A 22,144-nucleotide genomic window follows, 5' to 3' on the forward strand; every position below is an offset into this window, starting at 1 on the left:
CTCCCAGCAACTTTGCTGGATTTTGAGGACTTGATTTTTTTTTTTTTTTTTTTAACCTGGAGAGAGTGAGACCCTTTTTCCCACTCATGTATTTTAATGCAATTTCTGAGCTTTGCGTTTCTTTTGGTTATGGAGTCTGACAAACTCCATAGGCATCATCTTTTACATTGTGTCACATCACATTCAGTGCCGTGGCACAGGGAAGTCTTTGATTTCCCAAAGGTTTAAATAACTTCTCTGGGATAAACTATTGTTTCCCAGAGCAGTAAAGTGAAGTCATATTGACTTAACTTACATGTGTAACTTTCTAGACCTAGCACACACCATCTTACAATAGGGTGCTGGAGCGGTTACCTAGTATCCCCTTTTGTCTAGCTTCTCATTACATTTTTATGTTACCCTTTCCTCACTGAATGGCTGGTGGCAGTGGTTTCGCTTTAAATACTGTGGTGTGCATTTACCGCGGGCTGCGTTCGCAGCTGCAGTAAAGCACCCAAGGGTGCCATTTTGTCAAAATGGCCCCCGGTCTTTTTTCGCATTTCTTTGTGGAAAGGTCCTTCTTGAGATTTACTCTGCGTGCCAAACCAGGTTTGGCCCCATTGTTCGCTTTGCCTTTGGCGGGATTCATGAGTGAATCCCGCCTCTGGCTCCAGGGTGTCTGGGGTGGGCAGAACTCCCTGTGCTTAGTTTCCTAGGAGACCCAAATACACTCTGTAGTGATTGGCCGGCTGACTGTCTGGCAAGGACAGCCACCCTGATGGGTCACGGACAGCTAGGCTGGAATGAATGGGAGAGAACTGAATAAAAGGTGAGGCTTTTGGCTTGGAAGGCGGAGTCGACCACTGGACGAAAGAACTGAAGAAGAACTTGAAGAGGACGCCTGCTGCAACTCCTGGACTGTTGGTTTGCCCGGTGAAGCCCTGCTGCAGTTTTGAAATTCCAAATTTATATCAATAGAGAACCCCCTGCAAGGACAACTTCTCCCCTTGAGTTGGTGGGACCAAACAACTCCAAAGTAAGCCACCTGGACATCCTTCTCAGAGCTGGTTGAATTTCCAGAGTTGCTGCTGGAAACCGTATAGCCAGGAAGAGGAACACCAGATTGTGTGCATTGCTTTTAAGCTGGCCTAGAGCTTCAGGAAGATCCTCCGGACTCCCAGGAAGCCGGACTGGCAGAGCCTGAGCCCCCCTCAGAGTGCAGGACCCCAGAAGCAAGGAAAGTCCATCTCGACAGCCAGGAACCACAGTGTTGCTATTTGCGGTAGACACGAGGAGCTGAAACACTGAACAGCCACCGATTTGAAGATTGCCGGTTGCGAGCAGTGACCGTCCCATTGCAGTGCAGGAGTCTCCAGAAGTCCTCGCTCTTGTCCCCACGACTGAGGCTCAGGAACATTGAGATCTGCACAAGAACAGAAGTCATCTGCTGCATCTTTTCTTCAATTCAAAGGAACTGTACAAAGTCAGAGAACTTACCTCCTGCTGTTGAGTTGCTTGCATCTTCTACTTCTCACAAGTCTAACGGCTTGTGGCCCTACATGTGATCGTTGTGCAAAGACTTTTCTACTTACCTTCCAGAAGTGCTTCATACTATATAAGACTTTTGCCCATTGACTTTGGCCTAGCCCATTATACTGAATGACTGCTGTAGATAACCAAAATGATTTGCCTGCTTAAGAATGTGTGGTCTCTTGTTCCAATAACCTTTTCCTTTTACCAACTTAACAGTATTCTAAATGCAAACAGTAAGATATTAATGTCCCCAGCAACCTAGCTATTGAAGTCACCCGAGGGTGTAGGCTGTGTCTGTGGGCCATCCCAAAAGGGGTCTTTACTGATTTAGAAACTACGAGTGTACAGTATTGAAGTTTATTTGTGTGTTACTATTATATTGCCCCCTTCTGAAGAAGGCTTATTCTAACTGATAAATTAATAATAGTTTATTCAAGAAACCTTGAGTGTAAGTGTTTATTTGAATACCTGTCACTGAATCTATGCGACACCCCTACAGCTCACATTGACCCCCTCTTGAGATAAGCCTGGATGCTCAACACACTACCAAAACTGTGTGGTACAAGCTTATACCAAAGGTTGGGTTTATTATACCTGCAGTCAGAGTTGTTTGCAGTGTTCCCAGAGGGTACAGCGCCCTGGCTACAGACAGAAACCATTGGTCGTCTGTGATGGTCTGCCATGCTTCCAGATGAGACATACATCCATCCTCCTACCGGAGTCTTGCAAGACCCATGGAAAACATCATTTAGATGGTTTGTCACCAGCGATAGTACCTGTTGCCGAAGAGGAGGCTGATGGCAGAGGAAAACCGTCCACTTTGCCTTTGCGACGATGTGCACCAGAGGAACTTTCTGCACAGTGCCAGACGCTGCTGGTACCCTCTGAAACCTGATCAGGACCTTGCCTGGGTCCCTGACCTTTGCATATAGGCTGCTTTAGCTGAGGCTTTGGCAAGGACCGACAAAGATTTAGCTGTTTGCGTGCTTGCCATTGTTTTATTGGGTTCCTCATCAGTGGAGGAGTGGAACAGCTCTTTACCTACGAAGGGAAGATAAAGTACTTTGTACTGAACCTCCTTTGAGAACTTTGTAGGATGCAACCACGCTTGGCGGGAGAGGTCTACCCCATCAATAAGGCCTGAGCAAAAGTGTCTACATGATGGGTCGCAGCCTGCAGCAGGTTCTAAGCCAGCACTCTGGCATTGGATAGGCCCTATTCAAAATATTCCAGCCTGTTCTGAGGGATACATTCCGGAAATTCGGAAAGCTCCTTCCATAGATTGAGATTTGCTGCTGCAAGGATGACTTCGGTATTCGCCTGGCACAGCAGAAGAGCAGAATTGGAAAAATACTTTTCCCTGATGGCGTCAAGAAGTATGTCCTCTTTGGACAGGACCGGGGATGCAGCCGTAGAGGATCTGGAGGACGGTTTCGACTGCAGCATAGCTGCTGCCACCACTGTTGATGAGGGGAGTGGACATGCTGTCAAGGGTATGTCTTCTGACGAGTAATTTGCATCAAGCGTCAATTTTCCAATTTACAGGCTGCGCGTAATGAGATTTTTTTCCCAGACCTTGCAGGCTTCAGCTACCAAATCCTTTTGAAGTAAAAGGCCTGTGCGCTCCTGTGTCGTAAGAGTTAAGGCTCCTGAAAGAACACCTTCTTGTGGAGCAGGAGGCTCGGGTATCGGAATATCCAGCAAAGCCATCATATCCGCAACCCAGTCATGAAAGTCTGACTGAATGAGGCGGGTCTTCGCTATCCTGGTCTAATTGGTCCTCGTCAGTTGTGGCGGGAACAGAAGACTGATACGCAGCATGTGGTACCTCAGACCCAGTGGGCATACTTGTCCACGCTACCAGTGTCTTAAGCACTGGTGAAAGTGGAGGAGGGGGCCCCACCGGAAGAGGAGGGGGCTACAGTACCAAAACCTGCTGAGGGGTAGTAGGAGCAGCCAACACCTTCAGAGGGTTAGGATACAGTTCTTTGAAAAGATAAAGTATACCTTCATAGGGTCATAGTGCATAAGAGCCTGGAATTTGCCAAAGAACGCATTCCGAGAGGAAGGTCTAGGCATAGGAGTGGGATAGAGGCAGCTCTGGAGGGGCATACCAAAATCAACCTACTCCTACTTAATTTGTTGAAGCAAGAGGCCATCCGCAATCAAAGACAAATATATGCAGCATTCATAGATTTGAAGCTCGCCTTTGACCTAGTCAATAGATCACTCCTATGGTCGAAATTGCGGAAATGGGGCTGTCCTGATATCTTGGAACCAATAAAGTTACTTTATGGGGAAACATCTATCAGTGTCTGATTGTCACAATACGGTACAGTAACGGAATCCATCCCAACTAACAATGGTCTCAAACAAGGTTGTCCACTAGCGGCAACTCTTTTCAACTTATTTACATCTGACTACGAAACCGAGACAAATTCGCCACTGTCAAACCCACCGAAATTAAATGCCACAACCATCGCGTGCCTGATGTATGCAGACGATATTGTGCTGTGTTCACAAACTCCAAGAGGCCGTCAAACAGCCTTGTTAAACCTAGAAAACTATATGAAGATAAATCAACTTAAAACTAAATACACAAAAATCTAAAATAATGCTCCTCGCGACATTCCATCGAACAAAACAACACCCGAAACCATTTCTTCTTAATAATTAACCCCTTGAACAAGTGACAACAGTTAAATACTTGGGGATCTGGATGAATCAATCACCCACTGAAACAAATTGGTCCAGCTATCTATTGGCAAAAATGTTATCCTTAGCCCATCAGGGACGGGCTCTACACTTGAAGTATGGAAGATTCTCATTTAAACCAATTATATAATTTTACAGACAGAAAGCTACAGCAATTTTACTTTATGGAAGCGAATCCATGATTAACATCGACAGATCTATATGGTTGCGTCTTGAAGGCATGTTCTGGCGTAAAGTGCTCTCTTTACCTCAATCGTTTCCGATGGCCCGTATTCGATATGAACTGGCACTTCAGTCTCTTACCTCACTTCAAACATGTGAAAACTAGATCTTTACAGGAAAATCGTCTCTGACCTGCATATTCCGGCGCTACATATTTTCCAGCAAAAAGAACTCACAACTCAGGCAATTGCATTACAAACCTGGAAGAATCATATGGAAAATACTAGAACAACGGCAGACATATCCATGGAGCAGCTAACTCTGTGTCCAGTAAAAGCAAAACAAAAACTTGCACGCAACGACTGGATAGCGACTATCAAAGCCAAAAAACAACTAAAACTTAACTTGGAATGCAAGTTGGACATGCATCCATTAAATTGTCTTCCGCTAGGTTTACAACGCTTCCCATCTGCCTCTGTCAGAGACTTTCCTACGGTTCCGTTTTAACTTGCTACCAACACGAGAGCTGCTACAATCCAGGCAACTTCTAACCAAAGAAAGCTCCTTCTGTCAGTTCTGTAAACAACAAACTGAACTAGAAACTTTACAGCACATAGTTACCTCATGTCCGGAACTTGACGAAACCAAATCCCGAATTAAAGACATGTATCCAGCATCTACAACCAAACTCTTACCAGAAGAATGATGGGATAAATTCCTACACGGTGGCACAAAGAAAGACATTTTCACAATTGTCAGCTTTCCACCAACTGGATCCACATAAACTAAGGGGGCAAGAGTATGTGGCAGCGAAAACCTAACACGCCAATCCATTGGAGGGCAGAAAGGATTCCTATTGTCTACATTCAGTTTAAAATGCTGCTCGGCCCCAGAAATAGGCCCCTCTGCACCAGCCGTTGAGAACCTTGGTGTGATCGAGCTTTTCAAAAGAGCTGCATCAGACCGCGTGGGTTGAACTGCCATTTTGTCACTGCCTGATGTGATCTGCGTCACAAGTGTCAGTGAGGTCATTGTCACCGGAGGGTTTTCAGGGGCTTTTTAATTCATTTTAGCCTAGTCACAGGGAACCTCAGGCGAGCCGGTACTAGCAGATCTAGAGCGTTTTTAGCCTCTTCATTCTGTGGAAGAATTAGCCCTCAGTGAGGAAACCTCAGCAGGGCTGGTGCTTGAAAATTTAGGGCCTTTGCCCTCCTTATTTTCCCTCTGAGCAGGATCACTTCGACCACAAGATTGATTGTGGGAAGGCTTAGGGTCACCCCCTGTAGCCAGAGTCCTTGGAGGAGGCCCCTCGGTCTTGCCAATTTGAATTATAGCCCCTAATCGGGGATCCTCTGGGTTAAACCTGTTACCTTTAGTTACTGTACAGGAAACTAAGACTATGCTTAGTTCCAGACCTGGAAAACTCGGGAATAACCCCAGTCAAAACAGCCCCAGAAATGTTGGGCTTAGACTTAGCCCCTAGATGGGCAACCTCGGATGAATATCCGATCCCGACAGCCCCTTGACAGAGAACCTCGGAGCAAACTCCAGAATCCAGGTTAGATCCCTTTCGGGACACTTTAGGGAGAGCCCTAGTACCAGAGTCACTTGGGACCCTCCCAGAACCAGATGACCCCGGGAAGGGGTTCCCTGGCCGGGGTGCCCTAAAAAGGAAGGAACTTACGGGACGCTTCCTTTTTTTGACGAAGTGCTGTAAATGTGGAGAAGGAAGCCGTTTGAAAACCTCCTCCCACCTGACGAGCCTACACTGGAGTGCCCGGGCAGAGGAGTAGCAGTAGAAGCCCACCGTTGTTCCGGGCCCAAGCACTCCAGACAGAGAATGGGGATCCACCCTCGCAAAACGATGTTTGCAAAATGAACAGGACACAAATCCCAGATGCTCCGGCACAGAGAAAAGACAACCCTGGAACCGGAGCAGGAAGAAATGGTTACTCACTGTAGTGACTAACTTACTCTTAGTCCATAGTCCCCTTTCCCCCATACTGCATGGGCGTCCCTCGCTAGGGACGGGAGAAAACCATTTCACGAGAAGAAAAAAAAAAATCTTCCCCTTTATATTTAGAGGCGTGCAGGGGCGCGGCTCCGAGAGCATGCACTCCCTTGACTCTGGCCACCGGCGCCACTCCTCAGTCCCCATTGACACGTCGAAAATATTTAACATTGCCCAATGACACCAGTATTCGGGGAGGGGGTGGGATGTATGGAGGAAAGGGGACTATGGATTAAGAGTACGCTAGTCACCACGGTGAGGAACTATTACGTCACGGGCCCTTTCCTCCATACTGCATGGGCGATTACAACTGAATGTAGCCCCAGGGTGGAGAGGAGATCCTCCGTGTCTAACTTAGAGCCGGCATCCAAACAGTAGCGCTTACAGAAAGTCGATGGGGTGGCCAAGGTGGCTGCCCTGCTGATGACCTGCCGGGGACCGGCCGCTGGAATGCGAAGGCTGTGGCCTTGGCTGACCGTGTGGGTGCGCATGTTAGCTGGAAGCGGTTTGTGCTACCCCTCATAGGCCTGCTTGATGGCCGAGACTATCCACCTTGCTATAGAGGCCTTGGATGCCCGATAACTGGGCCTTCAACCCCCAAAAGGTGACACAGCGTCTGACTTGCGGAAGCCCTTCGACATGTCCAGATAGAATTTCAGAGCGCGCCTGACATCCAGACAGTGCAAGACCCTCAGAGGATCGTCCTTAAGGTCGGCAAAAAACATAGGTAACACCATCTCCTCATTCAGATGGAAAGCGAAGGCTACCTTAGGTAGGAACATGGGGTGTGTTCTCAGGACCACCTTATCCTTGTGAACAGTAGTATAAGGTGCTGAAGATACCAGTGCCTGTATTTCGCTGACTCTACGAGCAGAGGCGAGACCCACCAACAGAGCTGTTTTAATGGTGACTAGCCTGATGTCCGCGGACGCCACTGGCTCGAATGGTTTATGAGCCAAGGCGTCCAACACTACAGTCAGGTCCCCACACAGGGTATGGTTTCTTGATGGGAGGGAAGAGCCTGGCGAGGCCCGCCAAATGTCACTTGACCACCGGGTTGGAAGAGAAGACTTCCACCTCCAAATTCTTGTAGGCCCCTATTGCTGCCAGATAGGTGCAGCATGTATCCACCTGCACGCCTGAGTGGGCAAGGTGTGCAGAGAAGGAGAGCACATCATCCAATGTGCATGTAAGGTGGTCGATATCAGAGTCGGCCCAGTGACAGAACCTAGACCATTTACTCTTGTACTGGCTCCTAGTAGCCTTGCTCCTAGCGCCCTGAATGATTTCTAGGTTAGCCTAAGATAGACCAGGTGTTTCGCGTGACATGCTCAGGAACCACACTGCAAGGGCCAACTTCTGTGGGCGGGGTGGATGACCCTGCCACCCTGTTCCGCCAGGAGATGAGCTGGGCCCAGCGGCAGGGGAATGGAAGGCCTGTCCGAGAGGCAGAGACGCTCAGAGAACCACAATCCCGCGGGCCACCACAGAGCTACCAGAATGATGCTGAGGTGAGACGATTCCTTTAACTTGCAGATCACCCTGTAGATCAGGGGTGTAGGAGGGAAGTCATACGCGGTCATGCCGCTTCACTGAATCTAGAAGGCGTCGCCCAGGGAGCCCAGGCCCTGCCCCTGCCAGGACACAAACTACTGCCACTTCTTGTTTCTTGTTGTCCCAGAAGGCCCAACGCAGTTGGACCCTTTCTCTCCAAAGAACTGCACCAACATAGCCAGAGCCATTACTGGTTCTAGGCTAGACTATTGCAATATACTCTTTCTAGGAACCTCCAATAAAACCCTAGAGAGACAAGTCATACAGAACAATGCTCTCCGGGCAGCCCAAGGCATTGATAAAAGAGAACACATCTGAGGCCAGAAAATTAGCCCACTGGCTCCCAATCAAGGAAAGGATCATCTTTAAAGCCCCGACACTGATCCACAAGTGCATGTACCTCACTGCTCCTGCCTACCTCTCACAAAGGATCCACCCCGTCTCCACTACAAGGCCAATCAGATCACTGTATACCAACATGCTCTCTGTGCCATTAGTAAAAAGAGCCAGAGCGGGCGGATCCAGCTTCCCTTATCTCGCACCCACTCTGGAATGCCCTACCTCCTACTATCCGAGGTGAGGCCTCCCTCACCACCTTCCGCAAAGCCTTCAAAACCATCCTCTTTACATAAGGCCCTACACATCAGCATGAATACTTATCATATGACCCGTTGCACAAGTTGTAATATAATGACCATGTGCAATATCTGTAACAGTATGATGTTTTGTAGTATTCACAATGTGTCAACGACCGCTACCATGCCTGTACCTGTGTAACTAAATTCTTGTAAGTAACAGCGCCTCAATGCCCCTGGGCTGCTTGCGCGCTATATGAATAATAAATAGAAGAGATCCATGTGAGGATGACCCAATCCACTGAAGATCTCCAGCAGCACCTGATCATTCAATTGCCACTCGCAATTGTCCGCTCCCAGTCTGATGAGTGTCTGCTTCCAGGTTGCACTCTCCCGGAAGGTGGATTGGCCTCAGGTAGATGTTCTCCAGGGCCCAGTACCAAATGCTGACTGCAAGGTTGCACAGCGGAGGGGACCTGGTACCACCCTGCTTGTTGCCATAGTACATGCTGGTGGCGTTTTCCGGCTGGATGAGGACGACCTTGCCCCCAATGAGCGGAAGGAAAGCTTTGAGAGCTAGCCATATAGCTTTCAGCTCCAGCCAGTTGATGGGAGATTCCTGCTCCTGCAGGGTCCAGACTCTGGGACACTGGTTGTCCAAAGTAGCCCCCCCGCCTTCCAGGGAGGAATCCGTAGTAATGGTGACCTGCGGCGCCGGCTGCCGGAAGGGCCTGCCCGTCCGCAGGTTGCAGTCCCTGGACCACCATGTGAGGTCCGGGCGAAGAGATGGCGGAAGGCTGACCAGGGAGGGAAAGGTTGAGAGAGGAAAGGTCCAACACAACTCACAGGCCAGCCTGGTTCTTCTACTCCTCTACAAAAGAAGCCCAATCCTCGCTGGCACTTCTTCCACGGCTTGGCTCTCGACCCAACTTCCGCCAATAGAGTTGCTATCCCAATCTGTGGGAGGAGAGGAAGGGATCAGTAGGCGGTACCCTGTGGATACTACAGAGAGGATCCAGGTGTCCTCGAACTTCTGATGCCAAAACTGTGCGTGAAAGGCAAGCCTGCCCCCCACTGGAGACACGTGGACCTGAAGCGACGTGTCACGCCTTCTTTCCCTCTGAGGCAGTTGCGGAGGAGGGGGACTGAAAAAAGCCCTTACGCCCCCTCCCCCCCTTTTTGTTGCTTGCGCCGGTGTCGACTCGGCTAACTGTCAGGTTGCCTGGACCTCTGTTCTTGGAACCCTCTGAACATCTGCCCCTTGTCGGAGAGTTGATGTGACTGGGTGTACGCCTTGGGCATGGCCTTCGTTAGGATAAAGACTTCGCAGTTTGCAAACTGTATTTCTTTTTATCTAGCTCCTCATCGTTGTTGGGAGTGAAAGAGGTCCCCCCCCTCGAAGGGAAGGTCCAATATGCGTTCCTGGACGTCTGGGTTAAATTTAGTAGCTCTTGTCCGTGGCGATGCATATGGTTCAGCCAGAGGCGTCAATGTGGGCCATGGTGGACTCCATGATGTCTTGCGCCACCATTTTAGCCTCTGCCAGTCCCTTGAAACGTGACTGGCTCTGCACCGGAAGTTCTGTAAGGATGTCGGCTATGTCCTGCCAAGCCTCTGGTTAACAGCTGCCAGCATGGCATTCACGTTGGATTGACTAAGATGCAGTGAGGCGTTGGAATAAAACTTCTTAGCGTACACCTCCAAGATCTTCTCCTTGCTTAGCAGTGCCCAAGACGAGGTGGCGAGGACGACTGAGGCTTTGAGTAGAGCAATGCCGCAGCAATGACCAAAGAGTGCGGTTGAGGGTGGGCCGACAGCAAGAGTGGATCCCTCTCCATTTGCCTATACTAGGTGTCCAGGCACAGATTGACAGGCTGGGCAGAGTGAGGCTTGAGCAACCTTTCATGGCCAAGGCGACAACGTCCTTCTGCATCAGGATCCCCGTTCTAGCCACGGGGCCTAGAGTGAGGACCTCTTCAAGTACCCCCGCCTCCAGTTGTTCGACTTTGGGTTCAGGAAGGCCCAGGTACTCTGCCAGGCCTGCGTGTGGAAGACCTTGGCAGAAGATGGGTGTGTCAGTGTCGCCTGTGTCCACCAGGGCGGCCGGCTGGTACAGAGCGGGTGGAGGAGTGCTGGCCGCTGAGGTGTGAAAACCGGAGCCATAGGCTGCAGCAGAGGTTGGAACGGAACCGCCTGAACTGTGGGAGGCAGGGGAGCCAGAATTGAAGGAGCTGGTGTGGGCAAGCAGGGCCTGCGGCGTTGGAGCCGTAGGAGGAGTTACTATAGGCGCAGGTGGAGGCGCCGCAGGGCGCATGTCCCTGATCACATCCCTAAGGATGGACCCCATCTGAGGCGATTTTATGAGCGTGAGGACATTAAAAAAAAAAACATGTCCTCGCAGGCCAATGGGGTGGCAGGGGCTGTTGACGGGGTAGCGGCCAGCTGCTAGGGCCGGTGCATACTCTGTCTAGCTGGATGAGGGATAAACGTGCCCAGTGATGCTGATGGATAAACTGTAGGCCAAGTACCTGGTTGACAAATCCCACCTTGTAACTCGCTCACCCACCTGCTACGTTCCTCAGTACAGTATAAGACGAGCGCTCATCTTGTCTGGCGTGGCAGCCATGTTATCGAGCTGCATACCACGTGCCGAAGTCTTGGTGCTTGGCTCACTGGGCCCAGCCTCCTCCAGGACTCTTGGCGATTGAGCAGGAGACCTACCGTGCACCTGAAGCCGAGGCCTGGTAGGCGTGTCATCCTCAGCAGAGTTGCCGGTAGTGTTGCATGCAGGTGCCCCCCTCGGCCATGTTGTCTGGCGGCCGGTAGCTTAATTAGCCTTGGTAACCGTGCTGGTACGAGAACCTGAGTGGTTCCTCCCGTCTGGCCGTTTCCTTGGGAAGGAGTAGCCCTTGCGGGGTGCGCTGGAAAAGAGCGGCCTCCCCTTGGGCCAGGATGTCTGATGAAGTCCTTCAAGTCCTCTGGAGGAGACCTCGAGGATCTCCCTCCACCTAGCTAGTCTGCTCTTCAAAGCAATCAAAGACAGTGTGTCGCACGTGGTGCAACTCTCCCATCCGGGGTCGGGACTAAGTCAGCAGAGGCAAAGACAGAGGGGGTCTGATGTAGGGAAGAGCCCCTTGCAGGTTGGACACCTGCTGAAGCCCGATGAAGTCGACATGTGCCGGGGAGGAGCGTGGCGCCAGAGGAACGAGTACCTGATTGATAAAAGACAAAAGACAGAAGAAAGTAGCCAGGGAAGAGCACGAAGCCAAACCCAGGAGCGCTGGTGAAATCGGTCCGTTCGCGTCGATGCGGAAAAGTGGACTAGGGAGTGGTGCCAGTGGGCGGAGTCAGGGCCTCTAAATTTAAAGAAGATTTTTTCCAGTCAGAAAGGTTCAGTCTCCAGTCCCTAGCGAGGGACGCCCAGGCAGTATGGAGGAAAGGGGACGGTACTTCAGAGTAGAACAAGGGAACAAAAAAACAAAAATTCCCTACTATGCAAGTGTGTCCGACCCTGACCACGCGGAGAAAAGTATTGAAGGGTGATGCGCAGGATGTAGTTCAGTAAGGTGGGGCTATGCTCACGTGCGGAGGCCCCGCATAAATATAAAAGGACAACAAATTAATTTGGATGATTCAAAAGTGCTTTGGTCCCGTCCTGATAGAGGGAATGTCCCAAAAGTATGGAGGAAAGGGGGTGACGTAGGAGTATGGATTAAGCAATATATGTATTAAACAATAATTGTCAGTTTAATTTGATATTGCCGGGCTGTCCCGGTAGAAACAAAGAATGAAAATAAATGTGTAAACAGAAAAATTCTATTTAACTGCTTCTTAGACATAGAATATGTTATAGTACCTGCGAGTATTCGTCTTCATCGGAACTTTGGAAGTCATACTGCTTTATATCGCTCTTATTGATCACAGGCAGGGGTTCACTTGTAGGTTGTTGTGGTGTTAATGTCTCTGTTTTTGGCTTCTTTGGATATTTCTTTTTCTGACGGACAATTTCAGAAACCTCCTCCTTGATAGACAAATGATGGGAATGCTAAAAAAAAAAAAAAAAATGATAGGAGAATATGAAAGGGGAAAAAAAGTTATGTTACATACCTGCATTGCTTATTTTGAGCCCATGTGAAAGCGAACCATAATTTGTCAACATGAATTATTGCGTCTTAACTAGCCAATGGTGCTCTCTGCTGTTGGAGATTAACAACATCCCAATCCTTAATGTACATCTTGACAGAATGACAGTACAACACTCCTTTTCACATTTCATTTAAACAAGCGTTTCCTTACAATTAAGCACATCTGTGGATGGCTCAATGTTAGGATGGATTTCCAAAATAAGCCAGGTTAAAGGATCTTGGGATGTCAACCTATTATGGTGAACAGGGAAAACTGAGGTTAGCCAAACCCAATCAAGGTGAGGTAGCAGAGCAGTCAACGCTTAAGTCTCAGGAAGGGTGTGAGAGTGGTCCAAGGCTATAATGAGCCCAAATATTGCAACACCACCAATTCCAGGTAGACCATAAGCATATAAAAATACAATTATATATTAGGCCTTTCAGTTTACACACTAAGCAGATGAAAGTCAAGGGTAAAAAAAAAAATAATATCAAAAAATATTTATTTTTCCATTTTTATAGCACGCTAAGTCCTTGCGCATCAAGGCAGTGTTAGATAAACCCAGTTACACAGAGAACCAGAACATAAAGATCCAATGATACATTAAAAATACATGAAAGCAGGTAGTACCTGTGATCAATGCAGGATCATGGTGGTAGTTATTGATTGATTCATGGTTTGTTTTCCAGTGGGAGCAGCGTGTGTCAAAGTTAGGTAAACAGAATAGTTGTTAGCGCTTTCCTGAAGGTCCAGTAAGACTGATCAGCTTGGAGGGTGGGCGCGAGTAGGTTCCACTGTTTGGCAGCAAATGTAGGGAAGCTAGAAGCCCCAGCTTTTTGTCGTTTGAATTTAGGTTGGGTGATGCAGTGGGTGCAGGCTACTCTGGTTGGTCAGGCAGAGGTTACTTTTGTGATTTTCTTGGGATAGGTAGGGGGGCAACTTTGGACAGGTATCGCTGTGTGAAAGATAGGGTTTTGAAGAGGATCCGTTCACGAATCGGGAGCCAGTGGGCAGGTTTTCTTGCTGCACTGAGGTCGTCAGCTTTGGGGATGTTGAGCGCAGTTCTGAGAGCGTTATTTTGAATGATCTGCATTTTACAAATATTGGCATTTGTGGTACCTGCGAAATGTTTATTGCAGAAGTCAAGTCTAGCTCCTACAGTGGCGCGGGCAATAGTCATGTCGCTGTCTGTGGAAAGCTAGGGTCTGGCTGCATTGATTAGTTTGGTTGTGTAGGCGCAGCTGGAGGCTATGGCACTCACTTGTTGTGATAAGGCTAGTGAGGCATCTAAATATACACCCAGTTTCTGCACTGTCAGGGAGACCGGCATTGTTAATTTCTATCAATGGAGAAATTATAAGTTACTGACCGACTAACGTACTCTTAGTCCCTAGTCCCCTTTCCTCCATACTGCATGGGCGTCCCTTCCAAGGGACGGGAGACAGAACCTTTTTCACCAGAAAAAAAATCATTTTTCCCCTTTAAATTAGAGGTGCGTGGGTGTGCGGCCGAGGGAGCATGCGCTTCCCAGACTCCGCCCTCCGGCGCCACACCTCAGTCCCCATGGACAATAGATTTCACTTTGCCTAATGACATCAGTATTATTAGGGGGGTGTGGGGGGGGGGGGAGTTTGTAGGGATGTATTGAGGAAAGGGGACTAGGGACTAAGAGCACGTTAGTCACTACGGTGAGTAACTTATAATTTTTTTTTTTTTTATTACTCTTACGTCCCATCCCCTTTCCTCCATACTGCATAGGCGATTAAAACTGAATGTAGCCCCAGGGTGGAGAGGAGACCCTCTTTAAGCAAATAGGTTCCTGAGAACTGCCTGTCCGAATGCCGCTTCAGACCTAGAGCCGGCATCCGAAGAGTAATGCTTGCAGAAAGCCGAGGGAGTTGCCCAAGTCGCCACCCTGTTTATGACTTGCTAAGGGATATGGCGCTGGAATGCGATGGCCGTTGCTTTGGCCCCGACAGCGGGGGCGTGCATTTTGGCCGGAAGCGGGTTGTACTTGCCCTCGTACGCTTCATTGATGGCCGAGACCATCCAGCGAGATATGGAGGCTTCGGAGGCCTGATTGCCTGGTCATGAGCCTCTGAAAGTGACAAACAGGGTGTCCGATTTGCGGAAGCCCTTGGTACTGTCCAAGTAAAATTTCAGGGCACGCACTGACATCCAGGCAGTGCAGCAACCTCTGTGCTTCATCCTTGGGATGGGGAAAGAACATAGGAAGGACTATTTCATAAGTGGAAAGCAGACTGCAACTTGGGCAGAAAGGGCAGGTGCGTCCGCAGGACTACTTTGTCCCTGTGAAAGGTAGTAGAGGTGACCAGCACCTGCATTTCGCTGACTCTACGCGCCGAGGTGAGGCCGACTAGCAAGGCCGTCTTGATGATGACCAGCCTGATGTCCGCGGACACCATTGACTGAAACTGTGTGCGTCAGAACGCCCAAGACTATGTTGAGGTCTCACACAGGGTGCAGCCTCTTGACGGGCGGGTAGAGCCTGGCGAGCCACATCAAATGTTTGACGATAGGATTGGAGGAGAAGAAGAAGAAGAAGATCCCCCCCTCCTCAGAATTCCTGTAAGCCCCTATGGCTGCAAGGTATGTACGGCAGGTGTCTACCTGCACACCAGAGTGGGCAAGGTGCGCCAAGAAGGAGAGCACGTCATCCAAAGAACATGTAAGGGGGGGGGGGTCGATTTCCTTGGAGTCTACCCCGTGGCAGAATCTGGTCCATTCACTTTTATACTGGGCCGTGGTAGCCTTGCTCCTTGCACCCTGTATGATTTCCAGATTAGCCTGCGAGAGTTCAGGTACCACGCTGTGAGGGCTAGCTTCTGTGGGGCAGGGTGGATGACCCTGCCCCCTTGTTGAGCTAGATGATGTGCTAGGCCAGTTGGGAGGTGAATCGGTGGCACCTCAGAGAGGCTGAGCAGCCCTGAAAACCATAGCCTGGCCGACCACCAAAGAGCTATTAGAATGATGTGGAGTTTGAGAGACTCCTTGAAGGGTGTTATGGCAAGATTGTGTGCACTACCCTTTGGGAGACTACAGCAACCTTGACCTCCAGGCTTATCTCAAGAGGGGGCAATGTGAGCAGTAGCGATCTTACACGGAGAGTCACAATGACAATTATTCAAATAAACTCTTGCACTCGAGGGTTCTTGATTAAACAATTATTTCACAGTCAGTTAAATCAGCCTTCAAAAGGGAGCAAAACATGTAACACTTCGAAATATACTTCAAAAACACACTTTCTCTAAATCAGATGATACCCATTGGGGATGGCACACAGACACTTCCTACACCCCACAGGTGACTTAAATAGCTAGGACACTGCGGACATTGATTTATCAGTGTTAAATTTAGAGCAAGAAAAGGTTTGGTGCAAAGGTTAGAATAGGGAATAAAACAAAGCTTAACAAATTATTCATGAACTGGTAAGTACCTTTTCAACCCCCCAATGCAAAGTAAATTAACCCTTTCCTGGGTGAAAGGTAAAAAGACACAGTCGGAGGTAAGAAGAGTCTCTCAGGGATCCAGGACAGCCAATGGTAGTTGAGCAAAATCTAGGGGAGTTGAACATCATCTTTGCAAGTAAATAGAAGTCTTGCACAATGTTTTTAGAAATGTTTGTAGAAATAAGATCACTTGAAGGGCCACAAGCTGGGAGGCTTGTGAGGGGCAAAACTGTAAGCAACTCTGCAAGGTTAACCAAGACAAGTCTCAACTGAGAACAAGTAAGGCTACACCACAAGAGGTAGGTTCTTAGACTTTACAGTACCTTTGGTTAGAAGAAATTGTTCCAGCTGCCTTCTGTTCCTGAACAGCTCTGCAGATCCTGGTGTTCCTGGGCCTCAATCGTGGGGACAAGAGGGAGGACGACTGGGGACTCCTGCACTGCAATGGGAAGGTCGGCAGAGGGAAGGGGCAAACTATTTCCGTGGCACTTTGCGGTTTCAGCTCCACACGTCCGACAGTAAATAGCAACACCGCGGTTCTCGGATACTACTTCAGACTTTCCTCGCATCTAGGGTCCAGCACTCTGTTGAGGTGGCTCAGGCTTGCTTCAGTCCGGAGGATCTTCCTGGCACTCGGATCCGTCTTAAAACCAATCCACTCGATTTGGTGTTCCCCCTCCCTGGCACTTCGTTTCCAGCAGCAGCGGCGGAAGTACAGTCAGCTCTGAGAGTATGTCCAAATAAGTTGACTTTGGAGTTGATTGGTCCCACCAACTCAAAGGGGATTAGTCGTCCTTGCAGGGCTACTCTAGTCAAAACGAACTCGCAGCTTCAGCACAGCAGCAAGGCTTCACAGGGTAAACCAACGGTCGAGGACTTGCAGCAGGCGTCTATTCCAAGTTCTTCTTTGGATTCCTTCGTCCAGTGGTCGATTCTGCCTTCCAAGCCAAAAAGCCTTGGCTTTTATGCAGGTTTCTCCCATTCATTCCAGCCTAGCTGTCAATCACACTGCAGGGTGGCTGTCCAAGGACAGCCAGTCAATCACCTTTGGGTGCATTCCTGTAACCAAGGGGATTAAGCACAGGGAGTTCTGGGCACCTCCCTCACTTTCTGCCCCTGCCAGACATACTGGAGCCAGAGGCGGGCTTCACTCGTGATTCCCGCCAAAGACAACGGACAAAGGGAACAAACCTGGTTTGGCGCACAGAGTAAATCTCAAAGACCTTTCTGACAAAAAATGGCAAAAAAAAAAACAAGACCGGGCCATTTTGACAAAATGGGCACCCATGGTTGTCTTAGTGCAGCTGCAATTGCAGCCCGCGGTAAAAACACACAATGGTAGTACAAAGTAAACCACTGCCATCAGCCATTAATTGTAGAAAGGGTAACATAAAAATCTTACATAAGAAAATAGACAAAGGAGATACTAAGTAACCCCTCCAGCACCCTTGTGTAAGATAGTGTGTGCTGGGTCTAGAAAGTTACAAATTGTAAGTAAAATCAAAACACTTCACTGCTCTTGGAAACAGTAGTTTTGCCAAGAGAAGGTATTTAAAGCTTTGGGAAATCGAAGACTTCCCTGTGGCACTGCACTGAAGATGCTTTGTGTCACAATGCAAAGATGATACCTATGGAGTTTGTCAAGACTCCAAAGTCAAAAGAAACAGGCCAAATCACAGAAAATTACATGAGAGAGGGGGACAAGGGGTCACATTCTTTCGAGGTTAGAAATTTAAAAGTCCTAAAGTCCAGCAAAAGAGGTGGGGGTCTCTAAGGTAGAGAGGAATTAGCACATTTCTGAGAATTATACCTAACGGGTGTGTTTTCCCTAATTGGATGGAAGGGCAGCTAGGCGAAAATAGAGCGTGAAAAGGGGGAATATGCATTCTCTTAGTGGCCTAAGAAATGTCCATCCCCCACTCTCCCCACTGTCTGGGCCAAGGCCCGGTTCATCCTTTCAAGGCTGAAGGGGTGTTGTCGAGTCAAGTTTTGTCCGACGACATTCGTCCTTCTCACTGCCGTCGAAGATGTTAGTCGAAGGTCGGCAATATAAAAAGGACAGAAAAAGTATTAGCTCTAATAACGTTATTACTGAATGGTGTTAGCCAAAACGGAACTGCGTTCTAGCGTCCGACGATTATGGCGGAAAAAAACAATCTGAGGGACCACGAAGCATGAAGGACCATGGGTACAGCAGACGTCACACTAGGGATACGCCCTGTCAACGTCCCTTTTCGAGTTTCGAAAACAACAACTGATATGTAGATATAGATAGTAATCTCAAGGAGGATCTTCTGGTGGTCCAGTGAATGTATCTTTTGTCGTGGAGGGTGGCTGCGCTTTAGCAGTTCGATGCATTCGGATCAGAAAGAGTCCCATCAGACTCACAAGCGCTGCAAGCACTCAAAAATCTGGTTTCTGCTACCAGGTAGGTAGCAGAACCCGACGCTTGAAGCATAAACCAGATTTTTGAGTGCTTGCAGCGCTTGCGAGTCTGATGGGACTCTTTCTGACAACACGACATCAGTGAGCTATTTGTACTCCGACGATAGTATATTAAACAATCTATGCTCAGATTTGAAAAAGGCACATGTAGGGTGCCGAAACACGCGTCATCCTTATGGAAGATCAATAAATATATGATGAACTAAGAAATTGGTGTTGGTTGATACTGAACTCCCTGTGGCGCAGTAATAGATGAGTGCAAAAACCACTTTTTTCTCTTATTAGGAGGCTGAGGGTCCTTAGATCCTGAAGGAGTAGCATTGTCAGGGGTATAGCCAAGAAAATGCAGTGGATTTTTTTTCATACAAATTAGCTAAGGAAGACATTCTCCTCATCACCCTGTCTATGTCCTCAGTGCTCCATTCTCTGGAACTGGGGATGACAACCTCCTGTTGAAGTTCATCTTCTAATCCCATATCGTAAGGCGTGGGAGGGATGAGCCTGGGTGTAGTGACAGGGGTCTTAGATTTGTCCTCATCCGACGCCCTGTGTTTGTCCTTGTGTACCTGGGGTGCAGAAGTAGAATGTGTAGACTTTCTGCTATTTGTCCCCTTTCCCGTGAGTGGAAGAGTGACGGTTTGGTCTTTTCGGAATCTTTAGACGCCTGGCGTCGAGATTCGGGGTACTCTTTTGAGTGCGCATGTCGGGACTCTGAGGCAGATGCCAAAAGGGCCTCTAGAGCCGACTTTGGGTGTGCGGCTTGGGGATGGAGGTCGGATTAGTCTTCTGACGAACGTAACTGTTACTTTAGGGAGCAAGGCACTCTTGGCAACTCTGGACGGTTGCCGTGTGTCGTTCGGCGATCTCGACATGGAACGCCCAGAGGACACCGATTCAGTGGACCGCTCTTTGTGCCTCTTTCTTCCGTTAAGTCGACACGCGTGTCGAGTCTCGGTTGGCCTTAGTGTTCTTAGGTGTAGAAGAAGATTTGGTAGGACTCGTGTCGCCGGGTGTGTTCCCCATAACTGCCCTGCCGGACAATCCTCTGAGGTCGGGGACTAGCACTTGGGTGTCTTTGGTCACCCCTGTGCCCTCGCCGTCCGAAGGGGCGGCGTCGCTGCCATCACTGAAGGCACCCACTGCTTCCATGGCCTCGAGGTGCCTGGCGTGGTGGGCCCAACGTTTAGTGGGGCGGACCTTGAGTGTTTTTGCTTTAAAAAGCCTACACGCTCTGCAGTTAGCTTCGGGGTGGTCCCTCGGCAAGCAGAGTTTACAGGTGGCGTGTTTGTCAACCCAAGGGTACTTGCGGCAAAATTTAAATGGAGTACTCTCCATATGTCACCTTATGGCAGCGGGCTAGTGTGTGTAGGAAAAGTGTAGAGTATGTTTCCACCCCCCACTCTCCCTACTTGCAGGGCCGAGGCCAGAGGCCTTCCGAGGCCCAAAATCCGTTGTGCAGCTCTCGACGGTTGTTTGTTCTTCGGACCGGCGTCGATCTTCGATGTCTCGACGTGGGAGTGAAAGAACGGGGAAATTAATATTGATTTCTGGCAAAATGGCTTAAAGCCAGGGAACTCTACGCAATGCTTCCGACAAGTATGGCGGAAGGTCCAACACGTGTGAGGGATCATGGGTACAGCAGACATCACACTAGGGATAGTATTACTGGCACGCCCTGTGTCGACGTCCAGTTTCCGAAAAACAAACTGTAATACTCCGCAGCTTCCACTAGATGTCGGCCTATGCACAGCATGTGATCTAAGCAGATTCCACAAGCCTCAGAGAGAGATATCATTACTCACCGTAATCTTTTTCTGATGCTCTAATCTGCTTAGATTCACATGCACTGCATAGTCCGACATCTAGTGGTAGTCGCGGAGTATTGCAAGATTTGTTTCCGAAAGTCGAAAAACCAGACGTCGACAGGGCCCGTTAGTAATCCTATCCCTAGTGTGACGTGTGCTGGACGCATGGTCCTTCACGCGTCAAGGTCCCTACGATTGTTTCTGACATGAGGTTGCATGAAGTGTAGCGCGAGTACAGATTTGATAAATCAGAAAGTGATAAACCAAAAAAAATCTAGCGATGCGCCTTCGACTGCGGTAGTGGTGAAAGAGTGGGCGTGTGTGAATTTAAGCAGATACAAGCATCAGAAATACGAGGACTGTGAGTAATGTATCCCTTCTGAGGCTTGTGGATCTGCTTAGATCACATGCTCTGCATAGATTAGCGAGTAGTATCTGGAGAAGGAGGTGGGATGTGAGACGGTACAGCAGCAAATAAGTTTTACAACCGCTTGTCACACCTGTGAATCTGCTTTATAGTGAGTGTCAACGCAATAATGCTGTGTCAAAGTATGAATGGAACTCCATGTAGCAGCTTTGCAAAAGGCGTATCGAGGGACATTTGCAATGAAGGCTAAGGTAGCTCCTTTACTTCTGGTAGAGCGAGCCCTGGGAGTGAAAGGAACATCTTTTTTTGGATAGGGAATAGCAGAGCTGTATGCACAACTATAAATTTGGAGATGGCGCTTTTTGATATGTGATCACTCTTTTCCAGGAACTATGAAAACAAAGGAGGTGGTCTGTTTTCATAAGGGGTTTAGTTTATTTCACATAGTACAAGACCGCCCTCCATACATAAAGTATGGATGCTTCTCTCAGCTGAGTGGGATGGATTTTGAAACATGCTAGTAAGTTTTATGGATTGATTAACATGGAACTTGGATATAAACTTCGGTGAAAAACTAGGATGTTTTCCGAGGACAACCTTTTCTTTGTGGATTATGAAGACAGGGTCTTGTATGGACAAAGCTTGTAGCTCACCGACACGTGGAATGCAGTTTTGTAAGTCAAATATTTTAGGCTGGCCTTGTGCATAGGCTCAAAGGGCGGACCCATGAGTTTGGAGAGCACAACATTAAGATCCCAATCCAGTGGAGGGTTAGAGATGGGAGGATATAGTCTCTTTACCCCTTCGATGAATGCTTAATGACAGGAACGTTTCACAAGGACACCTTGTTTTGTGAAGTGGTGTAAGCTGACAGAGCCGCAAGGTGCACTTTGATCGAGTTGAATACTCGGCCGGAGTCTAGTAGGCAGAGCATGTAATGATGAAGGTTGACTTGGGAACTTTCGATTGGGTTTAAGGTTTGTGACCTGCACCATATCACAAATCTCTTCCACTTGTTGAAATAGCAGCGTGTGGTGTTGGGTTTCCGTGCAAATTCCAGGACTTCAGGAGCCAGGCTACCAAGTTCCTAGATTGACGAGGGTGGAGGGATGCTACCTTGTGTTGTGTAACCATGTTGTAGGGGAACAGGAGCTTGTTTGGGTCAGACATAGCCAGTTTGAGCGGATGTCGAAACCAAGGTTGACTCGTCCACATAGTAGCAACCAGGATTAGAGTTGCTTCTTCCTGGTGGATCTTGTGCACAATCCTGCTGAGTGGGGTTGGAGGAAAAGCGTAAGCAAATTTCCCTGATCAGTTCATTCACAGGGCATTCCTGTAGACCCTGGTTGGGGAAACCTGGACACGAAGTCTGGGCATTGAGCGTTTAGGCTTGTGGCAAACAA

The 22,144-nt window shown here is 48.8% G+C and overlaps 1 protein-coding gene across 2 annotated transcripts in view; it reads right to left on the reverse strand.

The window, feature by feature from the left end:
- EPC2 (enhancer of polycomb homolog 2) overlaps positions 1-22,144 on the reverse strand; it is a 662,055-nt gene that overhangs the window by 255,895 nt on the left and 384,016 nt on the right. For both annotated transcript variants that reach the window (XR_011274738.1, XM_069616502.1), the window contains exon 7: positions 12,386-12,574. Coding sequence is in view for 1 of the 2 variants with exons in the window: in XM_069616502.1 (XP_069472603.1) it covers positions 12,386-12,574 (189 nt within the window). In the remaining variant the exon portion in view is untranslated. The remainder of the gene's footprint in view (positions 1-12,385; positions 12,575-22,144) is intronic.

Source organism: Ambystoma mexicanum, chromosome 9 (assembly GCF_040938575.1).
Source record: "Ambystoma mexicanum isolate Mex_15411 chromosome 9, UKY_AmexF1_1, whole genome shotgun sequence".
NCBI classification, from domain to species: Eukaryota; Metazoa; Chordata; class Amphibia; order Caudata; family Ambystomatidae; genus Ambystoma; species Ambystoma mexicanum.